Source organism: Brassica oleracea, chromosome C4 (genome assembly GCF_000695525.1).
Source record: "Brassica oleracea var. oleracea cultivar TO1000 chromosome C4, BOL, whole genome shotgun sequence".
Classification (NCBI taxonomy): Eukaryota; Viridiplantae; Streptophyta; class Magnoliopsida; order Brassicales; family Brassicaceae; genus Brassica; species Brassica oleracea.
Window position 1 is genome coordinate 33,493,393 of NC_027751.1, and position 16,129 is coordinate 33,509,521.

The window sequence follows — 16,129 nt, forward strand, 5'->3', positions numbered from 1 at the left end:
TTTTTTACAGTCCAGAAGTTCGCATAGTCACCCAAGGATGGTCTTGACATGTTAGGGATTATAGATAATTTAGTAAGAGTTTAGATTATTCAAAGGAGACTATATCAAAGAGCGATAGATAAAAACATATTTCTCCGTGTTTTTCTCTCGCACACGAGAAAACTCGAGAAATGGACATCGAGTATATATGATCATGAGAAAATTCAGCTGACTTGTTCACCTGTTCACTACGACATTCTGAAAACATATTTATGGTATCAGAATGCATCATTTACGTGATTTATAAAGAAAAAATTATGTCCATCATTCTTAGGAAATGATTACATTATTGTAGTATTTTTCTTTCGTCGTAGTTTTTTATTCCATCAGAATTTTCTATGATTAGTTTTTTAATGAGATAATACATAATACAAAATAGATAAGCAATATGAATATTAGATAATGCTTTTCTATTTTAAGATAATGTTTATTTATAAGTTTTGTCTTATTTGTTTTTAGTAGGCTCATAAACACTACACTAATACTATATAAAACTTATGTTACAACACAATAAGAAAAGTAACATCAAATATTTTAATCTTTTTCTTCTGTTACTTTATTGTCATATATGAAGAGAAAACACTCAACCTATAATATAAATATATAATAATACATATTAATTTTTCTTTTATATTTTCTCACCAAAGTTACAATAGTAACAACTTTTTCAAATCCACATTCTCGTGATTCTTATAGGCCACGATCATTCTTTAAAGGTCCACAACTGTTGAAACATTACTTATATGATTTTTTATAATCTCTTAACATTTTTGGTTATAATCAGTTCTTTTTTTTCCGACATTCAAACGGCTGTTCTATTACTCAGTACAAGTCCCTACGAAAAGATCTTGCTATATCATAGCTAATGAATCAGACTATACATTTTCAGATAGAGGAATAAAAATCGAGAACTCAATGAATCTACTCTTCAGCTCCATCAACTCCTTTAATTAAGTGGAAAAGTTAGGCTTTGCTCATAGATCTTGAATCATCGAGACTATAACTTTGCAATCAGTGCCAAAAACCTGACACGTCGATAGATGAAGCATGCACTCAATCACCTATGAGAAGGCCTCGAGCTCTGAGTGAAGTTGTGAGATTCTTCACCGCTGGTTTCGTGCTCCCAATAGTTCAGTTACTTTTCTAGAATTTGTCCATGTCCATCCATAACCACTGAAGAGTGTGTCATGTGTCCATGATTCATCTAATGCATCTCTTAGAATTTGCTATATGTTCAGGTTTTTGTGTAATTTCTGGTTCTTCCTATTTGTGAGTTGCTTCAAACCAAGCATGACATTCAGACTCAGCATGTCGGACAGTTTTCAGTGGATCTCTCTATCTGTCTCTCTAAATAATTTATTATTCCACGCTTTTAAATATCCCACATAATCTAAAGATATAGATCTTTATCCAGGTCTTCTATATCGTTTTTCCACCAAAAAAAGCAATTCATGTTCGTGTAATGACTTTCACTGGGAACATCGTCGGTAGAGCTGGGATTGATGTATGTGTCCATATTAGTAGACCTGAAGGACACTCAAAGATGGCAAGACATGATTATGTCCCAATAGCAATGCATACATAAAACTTTAAAATTGTTAGATATGAATCTATTCGCATATATTTAAATATACTGAAATAACTAAAAAAAAAAATTAAATAATATCATTTAAAAATAGTAAATAAACTTGAAATTAAATAATTGATCATATAATATTTTCCAATTATTTTTATTAAAATTATAACGCATTTGGATATTAAAAACACTAATTCATAAAACAAGTTTTAGTTTTAATAACATTTTAAACTATTTCTATTTTTTACGTATCATATAGACTATTTTAGATATATTTTAAAATATATATATATATATATATATATTTTAAAGCGAATCCAAAATTTCTAATATTTATATTATAATTATTTGTAAATATTGGATATCATAATTCTACACATTAAAAAGAAATTAAAAATTCCAAGAGTCGGAAATTCAATTTATATCCCTCCCTCCAAAGTAATAATTGTAGCCCATTTTATTCTCCGGTATACAAATGATGTCGTCAAGTTGGGGAGACGAAGAGGAATTTACAGAGGAGGATCTTCTCGCAATCGAGGCCATCGAGGCTTCCCATCTCTCCCAATCATCATCTTCTTCTTCTTCTTCGACCGTACGGCCTGCGAACTCAAATCCAAATCAAACCCCAAATCAGATCCGTCGCCAATTGCCTCGTTCCATCACTTCTCCCACACCCTCTAAGCGATTTCCACTCTCTCGTTGCAGAGGTAATTCCTAGCTTATAAATCTCGATTCACCACTCTCTCTCTATGGATCGTTCTCTGTTAGTTTTGAATCTCCCGGTCTCATTGCTTAGAAATTTCTCTGATCTGTTACGCTAAAATATGTATATAAACTAAGAATCATTTCATGATTGGGTAGCGAAACAACTTAACCTTATGCTAATTGCAGCTAAGAATTTTCCAGCGATGAGGTTTGGAGGTAGGATTTTGTATAGCAAGACTGCTAGTGAGGTTGATAGGCGAGCAATGCAGCTTCTTAAAGTTCTCGATACCAAGAAAGATCATTCTGGGAGAGCTTTTATTGGCTTTGATATTGAGTGGAGACCCAGTTTTAGAAAAGGTATTTATGCTAATTTCGTGCCAAATTCTCAGACTTATGTGTATTGTTTTTTTCTTATTTTTGAAAACACTTCTTAGTTCATGCCATTAGGGTCATATCTTGGTCTCTACTCTTTTGATTTATCTGTTAAGAGTTTCAGTTTTATAGTATGCAATGTTCAATCAAATGCATTTTCATGGTGCATTACTGCATTTTATCTCTATGGATGCATATGTTCTCCTCTCTTTAGATCATAAACAGCTTATGGCTGTTGTCTTTTTTTTTTTGAAACACTACATTATGCTTGCTGTCTTCTTTCTTGATTTATCTGAAGAAAGTGTAGATGGCTCACTTGTGCTGTTTTGAGTAGTCTCCAATCTCATTGCTTCATGCATATTATACGCTACAGAGCTCTTATATTATTCTGCTCATCTATGTTGTAATGATAGTGCTTTGTGAAACTGTAAGCTTCTTATCTGTTGGCCTGCACTTTATATACAAGATGATCGTTTGGTTGACAGCGCAATAGATTATTGTACTTTGAAAACTCAACCACGGATGCTTCAACTCACGTCAATTCTTTGAAGATTTTATTGGGGTCCATTATAATGTAAATAAACGGGACATTTTCATGAACTCTTTAGTGTTTGCTGGTATATATACATTATACTGAGACAAGTTCTCGTGATCAATTACTGATGATTAGCGAAAATATGGAATTTTTTAGGTGTTCTCCCAGGGAAGGTTGCAGTTGTGCAGATATGTGTAGATAATAGTTATTGTGATGTAATGCAAATTATACACTCTGGAATCCCACAGAGTCTCCAACATCTTATTGAGGATTCATCTCTCGTAAAGGTTTGTTCAATATTTTGAAGTGAACAAAAGTTTATGCTGTAACACCATGTATGCTCAAGTTCTGTTACATGTACATAGGTAGGTATTGGAATTGACGGTGACTCTGTGAAGCTTTTCCATGACCATGGAGTGTCCATCAAAGATGTCGAAGATCTTTCTGATTTAGCCAACAAAAAAATTGGCGGAGGTTTGAAAAAATGGGGCCTTGCTTCACTAACTGAGACACTTGTTTGCAAAGAGGTACCACATGGGCTTTTGTTGATTGCAAAAGCTTGATCTTAATCTTCTCTTAACAACTTTGGAACTACTCTGCAGCTACTTAAACCGCATAGAATCAGGCTCGGAAACTGGGAGGTGCGTCCTCTGTCAAAGGAGCAGTTACAGTATGCAGCAACCGATGCTTATGCTTCGTGGCATCTTTACCACGTAATTAACATCAAAGAAAAACCATATTTTCTTACGCAAAGACCTTAACGCAAAAGTTACACATCGGTCTAATTATAGTACTGTTACTTGTTTGAGATTGTAACTGATGAGTAAGAAGCTAACATAGAGCGTTTTACATTTTCTCAGGTGCTAAAGGACCTTCCTGATGCTGTGGATTGATCATAACGTGGACGATGAACCTTAAAGGTTAACCACTAGATGCAGTCTCACGGAAAAAAGAACATTTGAACATTGTATCTAGTTGCAGTCCATTTTAGTCGTAATTCATGCTCGGTTTAAATGTTTCTGCAGTATAAAATAAAGTATAAGGTCCTGGTATGGTTAACAATCGAGAAACCAGGGGCTTTGTGGTGAGGTTTTTGATTCAGACTTGGAATACAGTGTAAAGATCTGAAAAGCTCTTCCACAGACTCTTTTTATGTTCTTATAAATAAATCTTAGAAACTTATTTAAGCAAAACAGGAAACACAAATATGTAAGAGTTGGACCACAAGAAGGAAACAAAAACAGACATTGCAATTACATGAAAAGCATTACCAGAGTGATGATGTCTTGTCATGAAAATTGAAAACCAAAGTATAAGAACCAAAGAGAATTCTTAACGACATTACAATAGTAATTTAAAAACAACATAGTTAGATTGCAATAGTAACAATATAAACAACATAGACATGACTGGTTCTTGTAGATATCTTCAGGCAACTGATGCTTGTATTATGCAAAAGAGCGAAAGATTCTCAAGAACCAGTCATGTCTATATGAAGACAGAATATGGCCGATGACGAATCCACAGAATACACCAGGTGCATAAGCTATTGCAGCTGCAATCCAGCTCGAGACTTGATCTTTTTCTTCCTTTTCTTCATCTTGTTTTCTCTCTTCTTCTTTTCCTTCACCGCATGACCTTTTGAGAGGAGCACCGCACAGCCCAGGATTATGTACGAATGAAGAACTATTTTGGCTTTGAATCTGAGTGCCTTGTGGTATTGGGCCTTCGAGCATGTTGTTGGAGAAGTTCATCCACGCCAGAAACGTGAGTTTCTCGAGCTCTGGTGGGATTGTGCCAGATAATCTGTTTTAGGATAGATCTAGGGACTGGAGATTGGTCAAGTTCGATAGAGATGGTGGAATATGCCCCGTGAAAGCATTGTTGGTCATGTTGAGCACAATCAGTTCCTTAAGTAGGCCGATGGATTGAGGAATGTCTCCTTCGAGTCTATTTCCAGAGACATGAATGGTTTTGTAGATTCTAAAACTACTCCCAAGAAGCTCCATTTTCGAACCTTTGTTCGCCAGAACCACTGACTTATGGTAGTTTGAAAATGTAAAACCAATAAACCTATGCAGCTTATCATATGCAATGTACACAACAGATGACATTGTACTCCAACCAGCAAAGTAATCCAATGGCAAGACTCCAGTGAAGAGATTTTCCGAAATGTCGAAAATTCGCAGCTTAGGGAAACTCAAAGAATCTCCTGGAGAAAATATTGGTCCGTGGAACCTGTTAGAACGAAGAACAATAATCTGTAAATTGGGTAACATCCGCAACCAAAAAGGAAACGTGTCACTGACTTCATTGTCTTCCACGTTCAGAAACTCTAGTTTAGTGCAGTTTATCAGAGACTTGGGAAGTTCTCCTGATAACTTGTTGCGACCAACATCAAGAGATATCAAGCTGGCACTGAAAACTTCCTCCGGGATATTACGGGAGAGGCTGTTGTTCCGAAGATGCAAGACCGAAAGAGTAGTATTGAAGTTCTCAAAACACCGGGGAATAGAACCGCTGAAATTGTTGTGGGTTAAAACAAGTGTCTCAAGCGCCACCAGTTCACATATTTTCGTAGGAATGTTTCCTGAAAACTGATTATCGGAGGCTACAACGATCCTTGTAGAGTTTGGTAACAAAGGAAATGGATCTTGGAAACTGTTTGAACTTATATCAAGCATTTCTATGGGACTTCTTTGAATAACATCCGATGTTCCTTCAAAACCACTGAAGGAATTCTGAGATATATCTAGATACCCCGGTCCTGGAAGTGTCCATAACCACTCGCTGGTACGTGCCCTTGGAATTGATTGGCAGAAATGTTTAAGAAGAACAAACCGGTTTGTGTTCGTAGAAACATTGGAAACTCAGAAATATTGCACGATGATAAACCCAATGATCCTATAGGTGAGGGAAGATGGAGAGTTGAACTGATATGTAGATTATTCCCTGAGAGGTGAAGTAAGGTAAGTGACGTGAAATTTGAGAAAAGACTCAAGTCAAGCATACTTCTTGTATTCAGATGGGAGATGTCAAGTAACGTAAGTGACTTGAGGTGCAAGAAGATGCTGAAATCCACCAAGCCCCTCTCAGTGTCCCAAAAAAGAGAGGTCGAGATATGAGAGCCCAACTAGTTTGGATATAGATCCCGGGATTGGCCCACTGAGATTGTTTCCTCCAAGGGATAGTTCCTGAAGTTTAGATGGTGAAGAGATATTCCCAATCTCAACAGGGCCACTGAAGATGTTTTTCTCCAGGTTAAGACGGGTCAACGAAGGGATCATGAAAAGTGACGAAGGAATAGGTCCCGAAAATGAATTTACGCTCATATCAAAGTATTCCAACTTGGAGAAGCTACTCATGTTAGATGGGAGCATACCTTCGAACTGGTTAGAGCTAAAGTCAATCGCCGTGAGCTCACTCAAATTCAGTAGTGCATGATGAAAGTTCCCGGTGAGCTTGCTCGATGCAAGTAGCAAGTTTGTTAGTTGGTGTAGGTTGCTCAATGATTCTGGTAGTTCACCAGTGAAATCGTTACCATCAAGATCAAGATGAGTGAGATAAGAAAGATTCCCGAGCGAAGAAGGAATATTTCCAAAGAAACTGCATCCATAAAGTTTCAAAACCTTCAAATATTTGAAGTTTCCGATGGAATCTGGTAGAATACCGGCAAGATTATTGGGGCTAAGATTAAGGCTCTGAAGATGTTGTAGACGAAACAGACTGCTGTTAGATCGCAGCGAGCCATTGAGAGAACTTCCCCAGAGATTTAACTCAACGACATTGCCCGTTTTAATATCACAAGAGATACCATCCCAAGAACAGCAATCAGTGGTATTTGTCCACCTCTGTGTCTTCTCATTAGCCGCCATCCCATTGAAATGGAACTCGCTCTTGAACTCCAAAAGAGCATTCTTTTGGTCTGAACGACACAATTGGTTAGCAGGAGAAGCAAAAGTAAGTAGTGAGTTAAAAAGAGAAAAAATTAAACACAAGCTCCATGATATCATCATCTTCCTCTCACTACAAGAATGCATCGTGTTTTTTTTTTTCAGATTTGTTTTTTTTTGTGTGTGTTTCTTTTACTGTGAAAAGAGAGAAAAGTGAAAGCTTGTCTTAACAAGTCTCCTGTCAAGACTTTCTTTTTTTCTAGAGAAGAAGTCTCCTCTGAAGACTTAATTGATGTATACCACAACGTGTTATTTTACCTCACAGAGTATCCCAAGCAACAAACAACGTACTTTTCTGCCGTCTGTGGTGGGTTAGTCAATTGCCCAAACACTCAGTAGCCTCTGAAGATTCATTTTTCCTCCGTGACAATAAAAATGGCAATGACCCCCCTACCCCTACCCCTACCCAGCAATCTTCCTTTTCTTTTACATATCGTGTTTTAATCAACAACTAGGTAATAAACCCGCGCAAGATGTTATTATTAGTTTCGTTATTTTTTAATAAAAAGACATTAATCTGTTTAATCTGAATATCTGTTCGGTTTTAGATTGTTTTTTGGAACTTAATGACCATGGGCAAACCAATACCAAGCCCAAATGGTCTGCCCATATTAGGCCCAAAAATTAAAATTGTCCAATTGGACTGAAACTCATTAGCTCCAAATTAGACGGGTTAAAACCACTTGGACCTGGACGTCCAATAAACCTAAAAATAGAGTTTTTTAAGTTGAGAAAAAGTTAAAAAAATAAAAGTCAGAAAATAAAAACATGTTTTCCCGCCAAATATACAAAATCACATTTCCCACCAAAACCATAAAATCACGTTTTCCCGTCAAAACCGTAAATTCACGTTTTTCCGCCAAAAACCATAAAATCACGTTTTTTGGCTAAAACCGTAAAATCACATTTTCCGCTAAAACTGCAAAAACACATTTTTCCGCCAAAACCACAAAATTACGTTTTCTCGCCAAAACTGCAAAATCGCGTTTTCTCACCAAAACCGTAAAATCACGTTTTCCTGTCAAAACTGCAAAATCACATTTTCCCGCCAAAACCGCAAAATCATGTTTTCACATAAATTTGCAAAATCACGTTTCCACCAAAACCGTAAAATCACATTTTCCGCAAAATCGCGTTTCCCGCCAAAACCGCAAAATCATGTTTTTCCACCAAAACCGCAAAATCATGTTTTCGTCAAATTTTCAAAATCGTATTTTCTTGCTAAAATCGTAAAATTACATTTCTCACATTGTATATGTATTTTTATATAAATTGAGTATGAAATTATGTTTTTTTATAGATTTAATATATTAAAGCAGAAATTTTATTTGGGCCTTGCGGATAATAGTTAAAAAAGAAAAGAAAATTATCAAGACAAATCATTTTACTACAATTTGGTCGATAGTGAAAGAAGCATTAAGAAAAATAATATTTTAACTTCTAAGAAAATTAGATATTTCAGTTGTGGTAAATACTTAGTTTTAAGGTGCTCACGTCAATGTGCATATGTATGTGTATGTAAAAGTATATAAAGATGGTTGATAAATATATAAAGATACTGTTAATTAATATTAAATGACATTTTTTTCAAAATAATACATGTAAAATAAAATTCTTAAAATGAAATTATTTAAAAATAATAATATTGTTAAATTTATATAAAATATAATATATAACTTATATATAATTTTTTAAATATATGTATATATATATGCATATAACGAATCAAATTGGATATCCGTTCCTATAAATATTGATATTTGTGATTTACTTTTTTTTACGGATATTGCATTTTAGTATCTGATTTGCTTCGTAGAGTAACGAATATCCAGATTTTTTAGTTTGAATCAAAATGGATAACGAATCGAATAAAAATTTATGAATAATTTGTCCAGCTCTATTCGTAAACAGTAAAAATAACGTAAAGAAGAACCATGCATGTGAGTTTTATATTAAAAAAACTTAAAGTACATAGTGTGAATATATTTATGTAGAGTTTGGCTTAGAAGCTCTCTGCATGTGACATTTGTCTATTTTAGTGTGAATGCATTTATTACAATGCTTCTACACGTTACATGTGTCCAGTTTATTGTGACCGCATTTATTACAATGTTTCTCCTTTAATATATAAGAGATTTTTATTTTTTTTTAGTTTTGAATTCCTTTAAGCTTTGTCTTTTTTTTTTTTGTGTGCACACCTTAAGTTTTGTCTGTTACATGTATTGTGTTGTAGGATTGTTCGAATTCACAAGGCTGTTCTTCCTGAAGGAATATTTCTTGAGGATAGTGCAGTACTTGTAGGTCCAGTAGAAGATGTGGTTGAAATCTCTGTTGATGATGATAATCTTTAGCAAATTGGTCAAGACTCAGAACTTCAAAATCAGCATCGTATCTGAAACCAGATGTTAAAAAGTCTGATTGTGGAGTCACTTAACAGATTGTTAATCAATAATTCTGAAATTAATTATCAGTTTGAACTTGCAAAGCTAGATTATCATATTTTAGGGGTATGAGGTGAAACCCTCCTAATATGTTCAATTTACCATTTGAGATACTCATCAATTATTAGAGGTGTAACAATTACTTAGGGATGAAATCCTCAAAGACTCTATGACTCACACAATAGAGTATCAGTTTCAGATTAAAGTAGATTAATATAAAACAGCAATAAAAGAAATCAGTAAATCAAACAAGTTGTAAACAATGAGAAAAACGCTAGATTCAGGGAAATCTAACAGACAATTCAGAACTAAGTACTAATCATAGATGCTAAAGGTCTATGAAGAATAATTCTAGAATTCGAACAACAATAGTGAAGTCAACAATTTGTCCAAAAATAGGTCCAGAAAATGAATTTACCCTCGTATCAAAGTATTCCAACTTGGAGACGCTACTCATGTTAGATGGGAGCATACCTTCGAACTGGGTTAGAAATCTAGAATGATGAACTAATTAGTAATGAGTACATTGGTATAATCGGATTTGAAAAACATTTCAGATTCAAAACCAAGGTAGCAGCAACAATTTTCATGTTTTGGGCCAAGATAGTGTTGACAATATCCTCGTTGTTTCTATCCTTTAAATTTACAAAACTCATTGCATGTCGTTGAGTTTTTACTTTATTTTGCAGAAAACATTCTCTGGCTTGTCCTGGTTAGGTCATAAAGAAATATATTAGCAACTCTTTAAGTACAAAATAAGCACGATATAGTGATTACCAAACTTTATATCCAGAGCTTGTTTATGTTTTGATTACAGTTAGTGTATTTAAATTGTCACCTAAAAAGTAGTAACAAAATAATTTGCATTACAATGAAGTTAACTGATTTTCTTATTTTTCAAAATATGATACTTCCCAATCATTCCTTGAATTAAGGAAAAAACAAACAACCGGCAAAAATGCTGGTTCACCAACCAAGTATTCAACCTAAGCGAAATTATGTTTTAAATGATAATCAAATTCAGGGAATGCAAGTTTAAAATATATCTCAAGTCGAAGAGAGAAAATGGGAATATTATTATCTTTTACAAAAATTTTAAGTATATGTATATATCTTAGATCATTGCCAATACAGTATCTATAAAATAAACCAGTTAGGTTTTTTCCTGTAAGCATGCCAAGATTTTATTTATTTATTAATATTTGTAATAAAAGTATTTATTTATTATTAAACTATAAAAAGATTATTTTGCAATAAAAGTAGTCATTTTCTCATAGCTAAGTTTATGGAAAGAGGTGATAAATGATTCAAATAAAATCATGTGATATTAATTAACATTAAAAACTATCTGTTATAATTTTTAAATATAAAGTATTTCTAAAAACATGTAATCATAATATTTTAACATAGTATGTACAAATAAGCTTTTTGGTGGAAAGATTTGAACCAACACTATCAAGTATATAAGAGATAAAAACTTTTTGGCTTCCATAATTATGTTGCTAAAATCTATATATATATATATATATATATATATATTATTATTATTTTTTTTTTGATAAAATCACTTAAGATTCCAGGTCAGAAAGTCGTTCAACTTGCTGCTGCTTGCTGTTGACACGTGGATCTCTTATAAATTTACAATCAAAGAGTTGAGTTAGTCGGTAAGTGTATGGGCCTCTTAAACGTTTGACATCATGTTTAAAGGTGGCCCAGAAAAATCTATATCAACAACGTCCAAATTTGTATAATTAATCCACCGACTCTTTCCTGCTATATATTTCTGTGAAGACATCCTTAACATCTAAGATTCTCTTTTTTTTTTTGGTTTCATCAATAAACTGCGACAGATTCTCAATTTGGGGATATTGGTTTCAGCGTTTAAAGCAAAAACAATAGTTCTTCGGCGGCGTAATTTCAGTTTTTAATTTTTCCCAGACTTCAGTCGTGTTTTTAATGTTTTCTGATTTTATATATTACCCTTACGTCACAGTATTCTGAGAAGACCTGAAAGCATAAACAAATTTTTCATATTGATTCTTCTCATGCCGGATTAAATATACATACGACGACCTTTTGCATTCTACAGCACCAATCAAGAATTGTTTTTCTCAATAAAGAACTAAAACTTTATTCGTTGCAGGTTTAATAGTCAGTAAATAACTACATGAAGGGATGAGGAAAATAAAAGGCAGTGGATATCAAGGATCTATGAAGGTAAGAACGGTCAATGGACTAACTAAGGAGGCTTTATTAAGCTCATATCAAATGTAGTGTATGATTTTTCGTCACCATGATCGTGGTATTTAAAAATATTCAACTATTTTCACAAGTCAACCATCATTGATTTTCTGGAATATACAGTGATATTTCCGGACTTCCATAGCATAAGCAACTCTATTTCAAGCAATGCTCAAGCAAGCCATGTGTCATCTGGTTGTCATTTGGTCTCCTAATTATACAATAATCCCAAGCTATTTTCTTATGTTATCTGCACATATTTTTTCCTTATTTCTTCATGTATTGATTAGTACACTCTCTAATGTGGAAGCTAAAAAGGGATTTGAGCTTTGGTAAGCAGGACAATTAATCCTGCTTCTACAAATAGACACGACGCGTCTTTCTTAAAAAAGCAATTTTAAGAAGCACCCAACACAAAAACTTCCGTTAAATGGAGCCAATGATTTTGGCTTTACAAGGAACTCCTTTCTCAGCAAAATCATCTACTGCATCAAATGGAGCCTTCTATCTGATGATACAAACTCTTTTGTATCATGAGTTTCTGTCTATGTATTTGGTTCTTTCTTAATTGAGCCATAGCATACTAAATGTGTTTGATTGAAGTCTTATTGCAGGAGTTGGTGGAAGAACACCGATCTAGAGAATTTGAAAATTATGAGATGGTGTCACTTAAGAAAGGATGCAACAATACCAAAAGAAAATTGATCGAGAAACTATGAACACAAGTGGTTCTCCAACTGGCATGAAAATACCTTTTGTACTGAGACTTAAATTGCATGTTAATTTTAAACTCATTTGGTTTTCCAAATAAAGTTCCAAATAAAGTTAAAAATTTTATGTTAATTTAAACTCCAAGTTAATACTTACAGTACAAAAAACATTCCAAAAAATTCAAAATCGTCTACCTATCATATCATCACTAAAAACTCACTAATAATTTGCAGGGTCACATACAAAAAACCAAAAAATAATTGTATCATATTTACCCAAACAACATATAAAAGACAAAATATAAAGATCAATTCACGGACTCAGGCTTCCTATTTTAAAAGGGCCAAACACTAAAATTGAGATATAACCAATAAATTATTTAGATGTTAATATATAATAAATCACTGACATTTAACGAGGTCAATGGTAATAATGATTTTCTAAAATCACTGTTTTTAAAACTACATTAAATTAGTTTTAAGGATAAAATAAATATATATTTTATAAGTATTGCGAACACAAATGTAAGGTTATTGTATTTAACTAAATGTGATTTTTTTTAAAAAAATACTTTATTTCAACTGAGAATGACATAACAACTCAATCATAGTAACACCAAGGTCAAAACAAAAATTACTTACAAAAAAACCAACCAACAACTTAACTTAATAAAATAGTAGATCTCATATGCACCTCTTGCAAATGTGAACCTAAAACAAAAATCACAAAATTATATAAGAAATAATAACTTAAATCATAAGTAATGTATATCCCGTCTGTATGGCAGACCGACCCTAATGTATAATAAATCTTTGTTAGAATACAATCAACTTAAATATTAAAAAAGAAAAGAAAAAAAAGCCTATTTAAAACAAGATTCAAAATCAAAATTAATAGAATTTTCATGGCTAATAAGAAAATCAATAATATGAATAAATATATAGATAAAGATAAAACTAATAACTTACAAATATGTAAGAGATGTTGATCTTAAAGATTTATTTCACACTGTTTGATAAACAAATCTTCTTTACATTTCTTTCAAATAATACATATTTATAATCCAATTGACGAGATTCAGTTTTTTTTCTTAATAAAAGTAAATCAATCCATTTGTATCATATTTTTGGTCAAATACTTGACTTCACCTATATTTATTTTCACACTAAATAAATGAATTAACATCCTATTAGCTATTCAAATGTATTTTAATAGGCTTTTAATAATGTATACTATGTGTTCCATATTATTATACTTTTCAAAATTATATTTTATTGTTTAGAAAGTAACTCTCGGGCAAGTACTTAGGCATTGATTGTTTAAGTAGATTTTTGTTTGTTTTGGTATTTTAAATTGTGGGTTTTAGTTTTAAATTTTGATTTTTGGTTCTTGTACTCTACCTTTTTTAGTTTTAGTTTTTGATATTTTTTTAATTTTGAAAATAAAAAAAACTAATGGTGATTTATTTTATGGAAATTATAGTGTATAATGCAATAAAAATATAATTTTTGGTGTAGCCGATTTGTCATAGTGACATTTTTAATTAATTTAAGCAGTTGGGCAATTCTTTTGTTTTGTAACAACTTTAATTAGATAAATTGTGAATGAGTAATGCAAGAACTTAATTAACCATTGAGGTGGTACATCATATACTACTGAAGATCCACTGGAATCATGAACTTTGTTTGACAGGATATCCAGCGCATGATTTCGTTCTCGATTAACCTGCCCAAGTGAACATTCCAAGAGAATCGCCATCCAATGGTAAATACTGAATGTTCTCATGGGTGTCTAGTCAACTTTCAGTTTCAGCTCCTCCATGCATGGTTTTTCTTAGCCAAGCAACACTGTCGTTGAGACGGTAGTAGACTGCATCAATCTTACTGTAGAAGTCATCAAATTTTCTTCTCCTGATCTTTCCAGACTTTCCCAATCAACTCCTTGACTTCATCTCTTCCATAGACATCTTCTGGTGGATAAGGTGGCGTAGGATGAACTCCAAGCATCTTAAAACACCCCTCACACTGTGGTATACTCAGATATTTTCCTCCTTGGATATTTTGCATCTCCAACATTGCTTCTATATCCTCCTTAGAAACATTGATGATCCTTCCATCCATTGTTTGTGCGTTGCCATGTTCATCTTTGTAAGCTCCATACTCCTCTGGTTGCACAACACAGATCTTTCTCCTATATGGAGTAGCCAATAAACCTTAAGTTTATGGCCCGGCCGAATTTAGAAATCTGAAGAGAAAGAATAGACTTCATTGGATTCTCTTCACATGCCAAATTTAAATTAGCAAAGCCCAAATTGATGTATCAGGACATGACCCATGGATTTCTGAAGTATTTTGGCCCATGAAGATGTCTTTTCCCTGATAGGAAATAGAGTTGGTCCATCAGGAGGTTTCTTTAGGCCGGAAAGGTCGAGAAAAGTGAATTCACGACCTATCTCCATATCCACTTGTTCCTTTGCAAATCTGGCTCGAATAAAGTCTTTGTCATGATCACTTGAAAGTGTAATTGATCTCAGATGTTCCATTTAATCTCATGAACCTTCAGTCTCACTCCTCTCTCCATCGCAATCATCCTTGGATTGTCCAGAACACCCAATGGGTCGTCCTGATCGATAGTGTGGATGGTCAGGCTGGCCATGATCATATCACGCCTTTAGCCTTTTTGGTATGTGTTGTTGTTTCTGTATTTCTTTTGATTGCGACTCTAGTTTCTGGGTATCTTTGGTATTGATTATTTCGTGCTTGTGAATGAGTGGAAACAACATTAGCAGTTATAGGGATGGTGGTTGTCTCTGATGAAGCCGTGAGGAGCTTAGTTTCTTTGTTGAGAAGATTCTCATGAACCTCAGTGACAGTATGTGTGATGGCATGGCTATCAAGTTGATCCGCAACTCGCTTGCAGTTTTTAGGTATACCACCGAAGATGTACTTTATTCGGTCTTCATGTTTGATCGATTTTCCAAGTGAGGCTAGTTGATCGAATTACTCTCTCAAATAAGAGGTTCAGTTGCAGTACTTAGGGATCGAATCTACAAGGAGTTAGGGAACCTATTAAATCTAGTCAAATTATTAATTCTAAGTGTTTGTTGTTTTATGGTTTAAAAGTAAATAGCAATCCTAATTGAGCAAGTCTATTGCTCGACTGACAAGATGATTGGGGGTGTAACATATTGGAAGATATTAGATGCAATGTTTCTATTCAGGTGTTGGAGATTATAATCGTATAGATCCCTAACAGTTGCATGCATGATATATTAAAGCTCAACTCTTTAATCACAGTGATCAGCGATGGCAATGTTTCACTGGTTAACTAACTAGATCTTGGATCTCAACTGTCGTCTTTTGATCACAAGAAAGTGTCAATCGATGATCCTATAGGGATATCGATCGATACACCTTTCGCAATATCGATCGATTGTCAGAAGACAATATCGATCGATGCTTCTAGCTAAGCCCTAGGCGCAGGTTGATAATGCTCACTAGTCTCCTAGATCAGCGGTTAGCATCTCTCTAGCAGTCCTAGCATGACAGATTAGATT

At 33.7% G+C, this 16,129-nt stretch overlaps 3 protein-coding genes across 5 annotated transcripts in view; 2 read left to right on the top strand and 1 right to left on the bottom strand.

Annotated features, from left to right (window-relative positions):
• Nucleotides 1-2,041: 2,041 nt before the first annotated feature.
• On the top strand, nt 2,042-4,420 carry LOC106339867 (Werner Syndrome-like exonuclease). Its single transcript, XM_013778732.1, has 6 exons — nt 2,042-2,322; nt 2,507-2,677; nt 3,384-3,514; nt 3,593-3,754; nt 3,830-3,940; nt 4,088-4,420. Exons 1-6 carry the CDS (start codon nt 2,091-2,093, stop codon nt 4,118-4,120), a joined length of 840 nt encoding a protein of 279 aa, XP_013634186.1. The 5' UTR covers nt 2,042-2,090; the 3' UTR covers nt 4,121-4,420.
• A 255-nt stretch (nt 4,421-4,675) lies between these two features.
• On the bottom strand, nt 4,676-7,297 carry LOC106340681 (receptor-like protein 12). Its single transcript, XM_013779522.1, is given in 3 exon segments — nt 4,676-6,016; nt 6,019-6,333; nt 6,335-7,297. Coding segments are annotated over 3 exon segments (2,589 nt in total). The 5' UTR covers nt 7,268-7,297.
• A 7,700-nt stretch (nt 7,298-14,997) lies between these two features.
• Nucleotides 14,998-16,129, top strand: part of LOC106340975 — a 12,853-nt gene continuing 11,721 nt past the window's right edge. The window contains exons 1-2 of one of the 3 annotated variants that reach the window (XR_001269549.1): nt 14,998-15,255; nt 15,359-15,627. Coding sequence is in view for 1 of the 3 variants with exons in the window: in XM_013779796.1 (XP_013635250.1) it covers nt 15,124-15,255 (132 nt within the window). In the remaining 2 variants the exon portion in view is untranslated. Of the gene's footprint in view, nt 15,256-15,358; nt 15,628-16,129 lie in introns of those variants that run through there. The other 2 variants (XR_001269550.1, XM_013779796.1) reach the window with 2 other exon arrangements.